Raw genomic sequence first — 15,513 nt, 5'->3', positions numbered from 1 at the left:
TTTTAATTTTGGGGCCGAATATTACTGAATATTAATATTCATAAATATTAATATTAATATTTTTATGTTTTTTGTTAAAAAAAGTTTGATTGCTGGATAGCTTAGGTTGCTTTGAGTAATGTGTAAAAATTTCTAATCAATATCTTGTTTACTTCCGGAGATATTACGCAAGAATTTCGAGATGCGTACTTCCCTTTGATTAAAATGACACCACTTAATTCACTCAAATATAACCTTTAACCAATGATACTATAATACCAAGATAGGACAGAACGGCGTTAACCAATCAGATTCATCTGCAGCTTCACGCTCTAGTTAGATCCGTTAACAGCTGTTTGTCGTGTTGTTAAAGGTGCCAAAATACGTAAATATGTGCGTTTTGCGAATATATTTGCCCGATTTTAAAACATTTCGCCAACTTTGGTATTATTTATTGATAACTCAAAATTCATGGATATACTTCTGACATTAAAAAGTCGGCGCTGGTCTAGAATCCTACCACAACGAACATTATTTGAGATAAGGTGCGGGTTAGCGTTTGGGTTAGGGTGTGTCAAGTATTATTATTAAATAATATATATAATAATACTTAACCCACCCACACATAAATGCCAACCCAAATGTTGTGCGTTGATTTTGAATTGTGGTAGGATTGTAGTCCAGCGTCAAAAAGTCTTCCCTGCAAAAATAGCGTGAAATGTGCTATGAATAAGGCAGTCACGGATCCAGAATTTTTGTTTGGGGTGGGCAGGCTAATTTTCGCTAGATAACGTTAGAAAGTTACGTTATTACGTCACGTCAGAATGTTTGTTAAAACTTGACGTCACAAAGTAACATATAAACGTGACATCATAAAAAGTTGTCTCGATGACAATTTTTCTGTTGTTATTTTATTACATACAGATATGTTTAATGTCCTATTATGGAGGTTAAACTATTATTTATTTTGTATTTAGACAGTTGGTACTTGCAAAACCTTCTAAATGTTGTATAATATGTATATTTATATTTTAGTTTAACATAATCATTTGAAAATTGTCAAAAAACGTTTTATCGCAAGGAAAAACCTTATTTGGCACATCGGCCATGAAAAGAAGAATGCCACAACAAGTTAGGAGAATATGGCCTAAAAACACAAACATTTTTCACACTTGTTGGACAAAAAACTCTCGCAACAACATCAGACCACAATCATATTACTTGTTTACCACTAGGGTGCTATGTTTAAGAAAATGTGATGGTTGTTTTGGGTAGACGCAAGATTATTGTGGCTATCTATAACCTGACATTTTCTATGTTCAGTATACTTTTCCTTGATAGCTCAAATGTGGTGTTTTTTATGATATGTATCTAAGTACCGGTATATATTTAAAGTCCAGGCAAATTCTAATTAATTGTACCTTTCACTGACAATTTAGTTGTGGTATCTTTCGTTATGTTTTCAGTGACTAAAAGGTTTGAGAAGAGATTAGAATCTTTAATCTATAAAACTATTTGTAGATTTCCAAGAAAGATAAAATATTATTTACTACTTGAGATGTCGAAACACTGCTGCATTCCTGGTTGTCCTGGAAAGCGTCCAGATGTTTTATTTAATGTTCCTGCGAAAGCTTTTTGTACTGGTGAGAAACAGGAATGGGCTACCAAAATGGAATGTATTATTCTTTCAGTAAGGGCTGATGAAGGAATAAGAAAATTATATAAAAAAGATAGTGTAAAAATATGTTCAAGGCACTTTAAGGAAGACGATATTGTTCAAAGTAAGTTTGACACAGAAGTGACATATATTGTGTAGAATTACAATTTATGGTAGCTGTTGTAATTTATTTCAGAAAAAAGCGGAAGTTTCTTTCTAACGGTGCCCTGCCAACCTTAAATATGCCTATAAAAGCTCAAAAATATGCAAACACGAGGAAAGTTCCGAAAAATAGGATATATGAGAAAACAGTTGTGTACAAATCGCTCGGATCATTTTTGTCTGCAGCAAAGCTTTTTACTAAAAAATCAATAAAGTGGGAGATTAAAACAGAAACAGAAGAAGAAATTTGTTTAGTAAAAAAAAGTATTTATCACCAACATGAATTTGCTGTATATGTAAATCATTTGTTGCAAGTAGATGTACATCATTTTGGTTGGCCCACTAGTTCATCCTTGGCAGCTGGTATAAATTTAAGCTATACTACTGTTCATCAGCTTAATTGTCAAATTGAAAGCAGTTTAGTTTGCAGGGGAATTAATTCTATAGATGAAAAAGATTTAAAAGAAAAGGAAATAGCCAGACATATTTTAACAAGCAAATGCAAGTCGTTTCAGGAAAAGGCAGTACCGAGTATAATTCAATATGCAGTAAGGTAGAACCTTTTTACACATTTGAAAGTTTTTGTGAACCGCGGTTGTGCAAAAGCTTGTCAACAGTGTCACTTATTTTCAATTTTTAAAATAGGACAAATACAGCTATCAACCAAGATTGATATTTAATATATCATTTTTTTAAGAAATATCATTTTTTTAAGATTTGGAACAACATTGAAGGTCATTTCGGAAAGAGGTTCTTTTTCCCTTTCCTTTATTAGCTAGTTGCTTTTCGATGAGTTTTTTCTTTTGAAAAAGCTCAGTAATCCTTTTTGCATATGCATGGCCACGAGTACGGGCGTACTTTTTAACCATATCCGAAACCCTTTCCATCGCTAGTTGTGAAGTTTCAATTTCATGCAGCATGTTCATTTGTTTTAGATTATCAATAACTTCCTCAGCAACAAGTCCGGAATCAAAATCCTGGGGGTGCTTTCCCAAAACATTTTTTATAATTGCCTCACTCATGCAAAATATTTTTTCCGCCATAGGATTGAGGTACCAACATCTCTCTTCATTTTTAGAAAACTTTCGAAATTTTTGAAAAATTGGGTCGCCAGTTTTGTAATACAAGGATCTTATTACTCGGCCACCAATATAACAACACACATCTTTTTCTATCTCACTTATTGGATTTAATTTTGGTTTATTCTGTTGATGCACCTGTTCTTTTTTGTTCGTTAATATTGACAGAAGTTCTACTAAAGCTGCACGTGTTACTTTATTTATGCTTTCATCTTGAAGCAATTTAATAAAATTTGCCACAAGAGATGATGCGGTTGTAGACTTGTTAAACAGCCCAACAATATTTTTAGATAGACTCTCTTCCAATAATACGTTAGCACCAGTGTAACTTTGTGCAGTATTTGATGCTTCTGTCCAATATTGTTGCAGTGCATCTTCAGTTAGCATATTCTCTAAATCTATTTGGTTATAGGTTGAATGTTTTTTTTCGCAGTGAGATTTTAGACCTTTTTGTGTTAAAAATGTTTTTGCACAACTTTTACAAAGGTAGCAGGAAGCATCCACAGAAGATGTTTCAATTTCAATAATAATTTGTTCAATCGCCTCATCAAAGTTGGTTGTTCTTTCTTCAGCAAATTCATTACCAAAAACATCCATGATTCAATACAATATGCCTATTGTTTTATTAAAATTAATGGTAGTAGGCTACTTAATGATTTTCGTTACTGAAACTTATCAAATGGGGAAACAAAATTAATAGAATATGAAGCTATAAGAATGAGACAATATTACAAACCTTACACGTAAATAACCTTCAAAAGTGGCGGTTTCTTTGTAAATAAATACGTTTATTACCGGTACAATTTATTTAACAGTAATGCCATGACGTAAAACCTTTTCAGTGCAAAATCGCATGTCAGTTTTGCTTTTGCTGTAAGTTTGCGGGATTTACCGCTAAAAAACAAACTAGTTCTCGTATAAAAATAAAAATATAATTGAATCTATCAGAAGAAATGTTCTGAAACCAGTCCCTTAACACGCAATTGGACAACGAATGACGATGATGAGCAGTTTTGCCCTACCGGTCGGTCTTTCACTATTATTAATTTACCAAATAAATAAATATGTCAATTTTAACTTTCGAAGGAAAACGTTACAGCTTATTTAGCGTGCGCAGTCAACCTTTTAATAAACTAACTGAAGCGTGAAGTGTCAGAAGAATAAAAGCGAGAGAGTTGTCAAAAACAATGAAAGAGATAGGGAGAAAAAAGAAAAAGGCGTTGAAGTGTCCAATCTTGGTATTATAGTATCATTGCTTTAACATACCGCTGCTCTGGTTCACTGACTCTGGCGACCCTAACAATTAACTAGTATTTATGGTTTGCCGCTACACCCGCCAGACGTTTAAATTTAGTGATACTAGTTAGTTGTCATTTGTAATGTATATTTTTAATAAAGGGAAGCACTCAGTTTGATGTTTTACCGTATAATGTCCCTGCTCCCTGGTAACGAAGTTATCGTTTAGAAATGTTCCCACATTAATCCAACCAATCGGGTAACACTAATTTACGGAATAATGAATGTTCGGAACGCTCACAGTATTATTATTAAATATAATAACACTTGACCCACCTTCACCCAAACGGTAACCCCCACCCTAACCCAAATATTGTGCGTTGGTTTAATAATTGTTTTAACGGGGTAACACTTAAATTAGTGAGCGTTCCCACCATTCTTCATTACGTAAATTAGTATTACCCAACCAATCTAACATCCAGCAATCATACTGTTATAAAATAATAATAAAATTTGGCGCTTAGCGTTTGGGTTTGGCTATAGGTTAAGTTAAGCAATATTATTAAATATTAATACTTGACTCACCCAAACACTAACCGACAACCCAACCCCAGCCCAACAATTTGCATTGCTTTAATAAGTTTTTCAACGCTTTGACGTGAGGGGCTGGTTCAGAATCCTATGCCACGTTGTTTTTTGCAGAAATGATTTTTGGTAGTAAATATAATAATATTATTTGATCCACCCACTTGCAACCTATCCCATGTAATGTTAGCAATATAAACCCCCGGACGAAAATATGGTAGGATTCTAGACCATCGCTAAAAATGACTTTCCAGAAAAAGCTATTGTTTGCCGCCCTTACTTAGAAAGTAGGGGGCGCTTGTCTAGAATCCTAACAGTTGCAAAGAAGAAATAAAAATTGGAGGATAAACAAAATAATAATAGTTGACCCCAGGGCTTTGGAGCAGGCGTAAATGTTAAATTGCTCCGGCTCCAGCTCCGGAGCTCTCTTTTATCATAGGTTAGCTCCAGCTCCGGAGCTTATTAATACCACTGCTCCAGCTCCGGCTCCATTACTTAAAAAATGTAGTTTAAGGATGAACGCTTAATTTGCAATATCTAGCGTTTCAAAGTAATCACAAACAAAATACCACAATAAAAAAGCTAAAAAAACACCACAATGGTTAGTTAGAAAAGGTGGCGCCAAAAAGAGGCAATAATTCTTAATTTTGTGAAGGGTTGCTGTTAAACTATGTGACTTCAGCCATTACTAATAGCATAGCATCTTATGAAATACATCGGAGCCGGTGCTATTTTTTAAACAACTGGCTCCAGCTCCATTTAAATTTTATGTAGAGCTCCGGCTCCGTTTAAAATGCACGGCTCCGGGGCTCCGGCTCCAAAGCCCTGGTTGACCCACAAAAATCCAAATAGTTATGGCATTACAAACCCCTAACGAAAATGTGGTAGGATTCTTAAACAGCACTGGGTATTAATATTCATATAAAAAATCATAACTGTGAAAATTTTTACACAGCTCTCAAAAAAGCAAGGACACCAGTAATAACAAAGATATTTATTCTAAATTTTCACACATTTTTTCTTAAATTCAGTTGACTTAATTCTGTGAAGTTATCCAACAATATCAAAAAATATTATTAATTATATTATTAATGTTTATATTTATATCCAGTCATAATTGGCTTTAAAAATCAAGCATACTTGGACATGCACTAGCGTTTAAACTAAATTTATAGGACTTAATACATTTTTTAAATATAACTTTTCTCCTTTTTGTTTTAATGGGTGTACAGTGACCCTGCTAAAGATATGTGTTATATTGGACAAACATTTTTATTAGGGCATACACAAATTGAGGTCTTAATATTTTGGCTTAATTTATTAATGATATTTTAATAACACGACAATATATTTTTTACATATACATGTATGGTGCACATATTTTTATGTAGCTAATGTTTGTAATACATGGTTTATTTTTAAACTGTTTTCTAAGGTAGTTGTTGTTTGCACGTCATCATGGGCAAAATAAATAAGTTAAAAATAATAGATTTTGGTTTTGCACCGCCAGAAGTGGTCTCAGATTTCAAGAACTACCAAGATATTTTGCTCAGTGAAGCCATTGAAAAACTCTTAAATAAGTAAGTTTAGTTTTTAAGCACTTTTTAGTTATGCTGTGTTTTAAAATGTATTGCAAAACAAAAAGCATAAATAAATTTATTTTATAGAAAGGACACAGTCAGAGGACTGTATTCCTATAAAGAATGCACTAATCCTGTTAGTTGGATGGTCCAAACAACAAGTAATGAAGATGATAAACTACTTAGAACTTCCTTGGAAAGACTTGATGCCTTTGTTTCAACATATCGACTGGATAGCCGTTCAGCAGCATTAGAATTACTTCTTTATGCTACTGGTACACCCTATTTTGTAGGCCAGAATTTCTTTCACGTTTTATGTTTTTTTAGTTTCCTATTTAAAAGATTAAAAAAACATCCTCAATTTTAGCATAAGAAAGAATTGGATAAATCAAGATTTGAAGCCGAAATTTATTTTATTTCTGTTCTTCATCCAGAACCAGACCCTGTCATTCAAGATGATTTTGACCAAAAATATGAAGTGCTAATTACACATGATAATGACGCAGTATATGAAGAATTTAATGAAATTGAAGGTATAACAGGGATAGCAATTCTGTTTCTTTGTAAAAGTAAATTTTAACTAACAAATTAAAAATTAAGTTTGTTAAACTAAAATAATATTCTTGAATCAGTGCAATATGCCTTAACTCAAACTTGTGTAATATTAGAGGTTTTTTGCAAAAAGGAGGTAACATTAATTAGTTAAGCTCATAAGTTGAAAAAACAAAATGGTATGCCTTGTTCATGCATTCCTCTTAACCTACTACCACATATACTACTTGTTTCTTTTGCCGTTATTTTCAAAAGTATTTTTTTTGATTAAACGCAAAATGGTTTATCTGATATTGCAGACAACTCAGCCATCGAAAAACAGCCTACTGGCATAATGGGTAATCAGCGAAAAAGAAAATGCACAGAAAAAGCAATATGTTGGATTAAAGAGAAAGAAACTAAGACTGCACAAGATCGAAATAAAAGAAAGTACCGAAAGAAATCAAAGTTTTTAGAAACTGGAAAAAAAAATATGAGCAAAGAGTCTCAATGCATTTGTAATTATTGTGGCAAAGTTTTAATGTCGTGAGTTTCCTAAAATCTTTTTTTAAAGTAATAAGTGTGTAGAACAAACTTTTTATTGTGAATATTTTGCAGAAGAACTTCCTGTTTAATACATGAGCGCACACACACAGGAGAAAGGCCCTATGTTTGTACATTATGCAGCACTTCCTTTGCACAAAAAGGTGGTTTAAAAACTCATTTGCTCATACATTTTGACAAACAGTATGATTGTAATCATTGTGGACAAAAGTTTACCACTAAAAGAGGTAAGATTTACAAATCTGTTAAGGACGATAAATGTATAGTATTATGCTAAAATGGTGTTACAATACTGGATATTACTTCGGAAAGCTAGAAGATGAATTTTGATATACAAACTATGTTTGGTTTACCAGTCTGTTATATTTAAGTAAATACGAAATAAGTGACAAACATGTTTTAAATTAAATATTGTATTTTTAGCCCACTTGTGTTCTTGCTATGGTTCATAATGCTCCTCTTGTTTTCCTATGGTTGTTATCCACCGACCACCACATCGCATTGCGATTAACCTTAGATTAATTTTTTTCTGTATAGGATGCGGAAGTCCTCAAACTATGCACCTTGATTCAAGGCCTTAGATTTTTAACAAACCATACAATTATATATAACTTTAATCATTCTAACTAAATAGGCTGTAGGTAGATGCAAAAGTTCAGCAATGTAGTCCATTTTGCAAACACAACATGATGTACATAATTTTTGGCTAGTTGAACTACAGAAATGCCCAAAAATGAATGTTAGTTATTTATACACCTAGTAGGTTTTTATTTTTTAGGGTTTTTTCCAGCCTATAGGCGCCGTGCATCCATCGAATTCATATCAATATAACTTCCACCAACTTAGTATATTGAATGCATTTTATTGTTCGCAGAAATGTATTTTTCAAATATAACAATAATAGTTATGCCCCTATTTTAATTAAACCACAAAATAACAATTACATTTATCACGTTTCATATTTTACCTACACAATTTCATTGTGACCATGTATACAGCAGTGGGGACTTAAATTTAAAGCCAAAGAAACACAAAAAAGTTTATTCTCCTTCGTAATTTTAAATTGACCTATTTTCCATCGCACAATATCCTAGGATCAACATTGTTTAATAGTTGTCATATTAAAATGCCATAAAACTGAACGTTTTAACAACCAGAAAAACGTTTTTGTAGATGAAATTTATTTCAGCCCACTAAAACCGTGTTGAGTTGACTTAGGCCTTCTACTTGAAAAGGGTTGCCAAAATGCAATAAAGTCCTTAACACATTTGAGTATTTGAGCTCTAAGTAGACATGCAAATTAATATAATAATAATAAAGGCGGACGGGTTTTAAATACCTTTATTACATAACAATCCAAACTAATAAAATCGGCACATATCTTAATATGGTTATTTAAAATCGAATAGAAATTGTAAAGTCTCGCGTGCTTGCCGTGCTTTGCCTGCATATATGCAGGCCAAATTTTTCCAATGGTACAAATAGTTACGCCGCACCCTTACGAGACTCTCTCGGCACACAGTTTGAGACTCACTACTTTAGATGAATGCTGACCAACTATCCCTTGTAATCATCCCAGATGCGACTAATTTGTCGTTTTCCGCAGCGTTGCTTGAACACACGCGCACGCACACCGGAGACAGGCCGTTCAAGTGCCAGTGGTGTGATCGCAGCTACGTGCGGCGCAGCAACCTGGCCGAGCACGTCACGCTGCACACCGGCGAGATGCCCTACAAGTGCCGCTTCTGCGGGCGCAGCTTCCGCAAGTGCTGCAGCAAGACCAAGCACGAGAAGATCCACTTGGAGGACAAGCGACACCAGTGCGCCGCGTGCGGCAAGACCTTCGTGCAAAAGTACAACTTGGACACGCACGTGCGCCGACGGCACGCCAACAAACAGGTCGATCCGCCGACCATTTCGTCGCCGTCGTCGCCACCATCTTCAGAGACGCAGTTCAACGGCGAACAAGAAGACGCGTTGCCGGAAATAGCCAGCTACGAGGAAACGTAGGATGCCAACGCCAGATTACACGCCAAACTTACGATGTTTCGCCACATGTAGCGTAACGCTCATTGCTACCGGAGGGTGTCACTGTTGAGCCGAACTAAGTTGTTTTCAGAATTTTATAATGCAACAAAACGACGATACTTTCATTTAATACTTTAGTTACCCTATAGGTTATTGGTAATTGTCTTAATTAAACTTAATATCTTTTATCTGGTTTTATTTTAATATCAACTATTGGGTAAACGTTTTTGTTTAGGCATTAAATGCTGTTAATTTAGGTTTGGTGCTTAGTTTTACATACAAAAATGATTTTTTTGTATAACTCGACCTGCATAGATCAAAAATAGACGCGAGCCATTTTGAAAAAAAAACTTTTGACATTAACTTGTTATTAACTTTTATTTGAATGTACAACATTCGTTCTAAACAGCGACAAAAATTGAACAGGTATACAACGCAAAGCAAAGCAGTTTAGGGAGCAATGTTGCATGTGGAAGATAGCTTTTGAGTTTTATTTGCGATCACGTTATCGCACACATCCTTGTCAACCTGGTGCAAGTCTGTGACGTTGTTCCTCCACATCGACTGACAGAGCATACACCTGTTGGTCGCAGTACCCACTGTGTTGTTTCCCTTGCATGACCAGCATACTTTTTTGGCCATTTTGTTACAAACAAAACCACGCTTTCGGTGAATTCTGTACATTGACCTGCAGTGGTTCTGTAGTAAGAAATTTATTGTTATGATAGTTTTTGTCACATTTTGGGCTGGTTGAATGTAAATTTTCTTTTGCTTTTCGATACGAATGAATCCGACTTAGTATAAAAAAAACAAGCCGCCTTTCATCATTTTTGAAGAATTTTTTTTTGTTCTCCATTATATTTATGTTTTGCCTTTTGTATAATAAAACCATTTTTTGGGACTGGTCGGTGAATTAAAATACCTGAGTCCTTTAGCAAAATATCTTAGTCAACTTTTATTGAAATTTGCCAGTACGAACACGTATCTCTTATAATAAATAGCCAAGTTTGTCCGCCGGTCGCCGGCAAATGTTCGCAAAAGGTTTTTTTTGCGTATGACGCAGTTTGATGCCGGGTTTATTTACTTAAATATCAAGTCTAAACAAATGCTGTTACAACCTGAAGTTTAACGTTTGTTAGTTATTTTGGACACATAGATGTAACTGGTTTTTGCCACTTAAAAGTTGTATGACACGCTTAGCCAAGTGATGTGTGCTATAGTCAAGTATTTTGTCGTACCATGGCAGAAACAACACACAAGGCTGCACTTAAGGGTGCATGTCAAATTGACACAATACTTTTTAAACCACCAGCTTTAACATGCGACTTCTACAAATTTTTATACTACGCTAGTCGAGAAAGCGCCAAAGCAATTTTAAGGGGGGCGCGACCTTTACTCCAATATTTAACTTTTTATAGTGATTTTATTTGTTTCATGTTGCGTTAGTTGTTAACTCTGCTGATTACACATGTTTAGAGAAGTAACTGAAGACAAACAGTTAATATGTTTGTGATTTGTGAACTTAGGGGCTTCTTATGTTTTAATATAGTTTATCGTATTTTGAGACAATATTTGCTACTTATTACGGCCAAATGGGGCTGTGTTTAGTCAGAACAGCATAATATAGTTGATAGAGATCGAAGTTGTGCACCATGCCACCCTCTCCAGAAACTGTGGTTTTGCCAATTTAAACAACAAAACTACGAAAAAAAAATTCGCTTTGCGCGAACCTGTCATTCATATATGACATATTGGGGAAAACTGAGACATTTTTGCGCGAATGTGTAATGTTATCTGCAGTATAGCCTTTTGCATTGTGTGTCCTCACAAGCACAATTAACGCAATGTTTATTTATTTACAATATCTTTGTCAAAATCAGCTCGATGTAAACCAATATATCGAGAACGAGCAATTTTTGTGTGCCTCCCAGATTAAAGTTTAGCCAATACAAACCAAATAACCCCAATTTTTTTCGCGCTTTGCGCGATAAACTGCCAAATTTTCTATTTTCATGCTGAACAAAAAAGGATAAGAATCACTGATTTAAACAAAATACACAACGTTGCAATTTTTATTGATGTTAAATACCCCACACTTTTTAAAGTCATCGGCTATAACATGCGACTTCAACAAGCTTACACAAGGCTGGTACTACTCGAATTAGTGAATAAATGGTTACAGCGCGTTCGAACCTTTCTTTAATGACGTATTTCATATCCAAAACTGCTTTTTAGGTTATATGTTAACTTTTTGGTTTCACGCTGTTTTAACCAAATGTTAATGTGGATTTACGGAGACAAATAATTAGATCTTTAGGGCCACGCAGATAACTCAAATGAATAAACTCGCCATTCCATTTGTGCCGCTTTCATCCAGGCTATAAGGCAGGGCTGGGCAATTATTTTTAACTGCAGGCCGCATGAGAAACTTAAAATGTTGTGGCGGGCCAAGTCAAAAATAGGATGTGAAATACATGCAATATAACGTCATACACTGACGGTATTAAAAAGTAAGGTAACTTGCTATTACATTTAGAGTTATGCGAAAATGTGCAATTTAAGTCAAATTTAAAAAAGGTCACAACACGTTGCGCAAAGCGCGAAAAAATGCTACTATATTTGTTTTAAAATGCCAAATTTAATTAGATATATTGGCGTTTGTCAAGTTGTGGAGCGCGTAGACCCCAAAGTTAAGATTAAAATACGTAAAAATTTCGCACAAAAAAACTTACAATGTTTTTTTTGCTTTTTGAAGCTCTCTAAATTATCGATGAGTTACTTGCGGTATTACGGTCATATTACAAAGACGATATAAATCAGGAGAAAGACACAACATTAACTAAAAAGGGGGTTAGTGGACCTTTAAAATCATCCGGGTTGCTTTAAAATGTTATTACTTTGTTTGGTTTGTGGTTTAGTATAAACGTTGCCATTTGTATAATTTCCTTAAAAGCAAAAACAGATATGGGCCAAAAATTATCCGCCTTAACTTTTATGTCTTAGATGCGAAAGGGGTAGTTGCCAAGGTTTTAGTTTCTTACACGTTAGTTTGGTTAAGACTACGCAAAATGAATTTTAGAATCGTTTTGCAATCAATATATTTTATTCATTTATTTATTTTTACTTTTTGCCGCTTCAAAACAAAAATCCCATTCCCAGAGACAGCGACAAACTGGCACTTGACGCCTAAATACTTTACCTTCAAGAAAATTTTCAGGCTTTTTTACCTTTTGATCCAATCTGGCAAAATAGTTCACGAACGTCATATAAATAAAACTTCTAGCAATGCTTCCGTGCTTTCTACGTTTGGTGAAACTTTATTACATGTTGACCTTGCCTCTTCATGTATTACCGCGATATTAAATTCAAATACGGCGAGGTATTTGTGGAATGATCGAAAAATATATTTGATAAATAGAATTTACATAATGTGTACGGCCATGTTACTGAATTCGGGCCAGGTGACATGTTTAAGAAGCAAATATGACCAATCTCTTAAACTAATTAATTTCATGACGTAGCTCAACGTCGTCGCTAAAAATGCATTCAAATTTAGCATTTTGCTTGCTGCGGCGTTTGTACAATTTTTATTTGTTTAGGCCTGGTGTTGATATGTTGGTTGGAGCCACATGCACAGCAAGCAGGTGCTAACAGAGAGGTGTTTATATTCACTAAGAGAAGCCTCTTTCTTAAAGGCAGGCCCTCCCGATTTTGCATAATCATGGGCTATCCAGGGCTGTGGAGTCGGACTCGGGACTCGATGAGTCAGTTTGTTTTGCTGGAGTCGGACTCGGGACTCGAGTAAGACCACATTAAACTACTCGAGTCCCGAGTCCGACATGCGCATGCGCAGTACCAAATTTTTAAACTGATATAACTGGAAAAACGGGAAAATGTAAAGGTGGAATAGCATATGATATACAGGGTGTAGAGTCAGGGCCGGACTCGGGACTCGACAAAATCGCACATTTGACCGGAGTCGGACTAGGGACTCGGGAGTCGGACTCAGTTTATTTTTAAGCGACTTCGCAGCCCTGGCTATAACCCTAACATTGTTGAACATGTTACAACGGAATGTAAGTGATAAAGAGCCCACAGCATGATGGATTATGTCATTTTGTTTACTCAGACAAAATTCATCTAGACTTCGTATATTATTATCGAGGTTATTGTAGGTGTAATTAATTATTTTTGACCTTTTATAATTGAACTTTTGAATACTCTATTTAACCGCCGTGCATTTCACCTGGTAATTTATAAATAAAATTTGGACGTATTTAAACAACTAGCCCAGGGGTGGGCAAACTGCGGCTCGCGAGCCTCATGCAGCTCGCCGGCATGTTTTTTGTGGCTCTTCTAGTCGAATCGTAAAATTCCCCCCAAAATTGTAAAGGCTACCAAGAGTACCGTTTATGAACGTTTGCATAGTTTCCATTTTTTATTAGGGTAAACATCTAGAATTACAATAAATTTAATCTAGAAACATCTAGATTTTTTATAGAGAAATCTAAAAAATAATCTAAAAAGGATTTTAGAAAATATTCAATACATTTTAACAAAAAAATCAACTTTTTTAAAGCTTAATACTGTATAAAAATTCATTAAGGGTCTTGCTTAAAGCTTTAGATCTAAGATTTTCTGTTTTATAAAATATTTTACTGAACATGACCAGTTACTGAAATTTTGATTTCATACCGCATTGTTTATTTTTCAATTCACAAAAATTTTAAACTTTTTAAATTACTGAAATATTTAACCTGGATAGCGAATCTGTCACTATTTAGATTATATAATATTTTTTTACAATAATAAAATAATTCAGAATGGCAACTATGAACGCTTGTCTATTTTTCTTTTCTTAATTTAGGCCAGAATTTTGTTTCTGACGTAACACTAAACATAGAATCCGAAGAGTTAGTTAACAGCAAGTCATCGCAATTTTATTACAGGTTTCAGAGATTAGCAAATCAAACAAAAGAATGATATTGATAAATATTGTTCGCGTATTTTTGTTATTACCCTTATTATTATTGTATTTGTTATTACCGTTTTATTATATCACAATTCTGTTAACCGTTTTTGTATTGAAATAATTATGAGGCTCTCTGTTACTTGTATTTTCTATGAAATGGCTCTTCCAGTCAAAATATTTGCCCACCCCTGAACTAGCCTATTTTAGCCTATTTAAATAGTACTTACGATAGATAAGGCATGACAGTTTGTTATGCATAAATGCCTCAAGGTTTTGTTTCCAGAAACACAGTCAACACTGCAATTTACTTTTTGATTTCCTTCACCTTGTGGTGCGCATACAACTGTAAAGACAAAATATTTAATCATTTATCTGGGATGGCAAACAATTGGTATCTTCTTTTCGCTGTTAATTGTTTTGCTTTGCCGCTAATCCATAACGTATTTTGCAGCACGGTGAACATCACCCTTAAACTAGATAAACGTTATTTATTTTACTTTTCACGTGTTTTTTGTGCAGCTTTACGTCAGGGACACTAAAATTTTGTTCCGGAAATTATCTTAATGAGCACAACTGTATCGAAAAATGTGCTTCTCTGTATGGGCCCCAATGCGTCAACTATTGTTCTACTACACGATATACAGGGATTTTTCGCAAAACTTATTTTATGCCACAATGCGCACAATGTGGTGGCGGTTTACAAAAATTGACAAAAAGTTTTGTTTGGGTCGCCTAAATAGGTTCGTTATTAACGGCGTCTATGTCAGATATTATCGGTATAAAATGTGTAAAAAATACGTCGTTCAAAATATAGAAAGATAATACTTACCGAAATAACAAACTGTAAGAAACACCAACAATTCAATCGTAAAATTCATTTTAATCTCTACTTTATCTGCACAAAAATGTTACCACATATTAAAAGCATTGCGAAAAGTAAACCATCTATATTCCTCATTGATGGCGATATTGAAAGGATAAATTTTGCAAAAAGAAAACAATCGAATTTTTGTGCAAAGTTTAAAACATTTACACCTAATCATGCGACCACTCTCGGGCTGGGTCATTGCAGTGCTAATCCCTGTGGTAGATCCTATAGCATTTCTAAAAATTACTGGAGGCCGATCCTTTTGACAGAAA

At 34.5% G+C, this 15,513-nt stretch overlaps 2 protein-coding genes across 3 annotated transcripts; one reads left to right on the top strand and one right to left on the bottom strand.

Moving 5' to 3' along the window:
- The first annotated feature begins 6,138 nt into the window (after positions 1-6,138).
- LOC146148191 (uncharacterized) lies at positions 6,139-10,796 on the top strand. Of its 2 annotated transcripts, none has more exons than XM_083387504.1 (6): positions 6,139-6,278; positions 6,366-6,553; positions 6,713-6,811; positions 7,130-7,355; positions 7,428-7,600; positions 8,980-10,796. In XM_083387504.1, exons 1-6 carry the CDS (start codon positions 6,157-6,159, stop codon positions 9,381-9,383), a joined length of 1,212 nt encoding a protein of 403 aa, XP_083243630.1. In that variant the 5' UTR covers positions 6,139-6,156; the 3' UTR covers positions 9,384-10,796. The 2 variants fall into 2 exon arrangements, with proteins under 2 accessions (XP_083243630.1, XP_083243629.1); XM_083387503.1 differs by having other exon boundaries at positions 8,953-10,796.
- On the bottom strand, positions 9,564-15,263 carry LOC146148190 (uncharacterized). Its single transcript, XM_083387505.1, has 3 exons — positions 15,203-15,263; positions 14,601-14,716; positions 9,564-10,100 (listed from the first exon to the last, which is right to left on the bottom strand). Exons 1-3 carry the CDS (start codon positions 15,249-15,251, stop codon positions 9,852-9,854), a joined length of 414 nt encoding a protein of 137 aa, XP_083243631.1. The 5' UTR covers positions 15,252-15,263; the 3' UTR covers positions 9,564-9,851.
- Between the last annotated feature and the right edge of the window lie 250 nt (positions 15,264-15,513).

Source organism: Ascidiella aspersa, chromosome 4, assembly GCF_963924565.1.
Source record: "Ascidiella aspersa chromosome 4, kaAscAspe10.2, whole genome shotgun sequence".
Classification (NCBI taxonomy): domain Eukaryota; kingdom Metazoa; phylum Chordata; class Ascidiacea; order Phlebobranchia; family Ascidiidae; genus Ascidiella; species Ascidiella aspersa.
This window is presented reverse-complemented; position numbering and strand designations above follow the sequence as displayed.

Bases quoted from the DNA above. Each gene is read 5' to 3' on its own strand.
- LOC146148190 (XM_083387505.1), bottom strand. From the start codon at position 15,251: ATGAATTTTACGATTGAATTGTTGGTGTTTCTTACAGTTTGTTATTTC. The intron at 14,717-15,202 runs GTAAGTATTATC...TTGTCTTTACAG, and splicing joins TCTTACAGTTTGTTATTTCG to TTGTATGCGCACCACAAGGT. The intron at 10,101-14,600 runs GTAAGTACTATT...TTCTTACTACAG, and splicing joins ACTGTCATGCCTTATCTATC to AACCACTGCAGGTCAATGTA.
- LOC146148191 (XM_083387503.1), top strand. From the start codon at position 6,157: ATGGGCAAAATAAATAAGTTAAAAATAATAGATTTTGGTTTTGCACCG. The intron at 6,279-6,365 runs GTAAGTTTAGTT...TTTATTTTATAG, and splicing joins ATTGAAAAACTCTTAAATAA to AAAGGACACAGTCAGAGGAC. The intron at 7,601-8,952 runs GTAAGATTTACA...TAATCATCCCAG, and splicing joins AAAGTTTACCACTAAAAGAG to ATGCGACTAATTTGTCGTTT.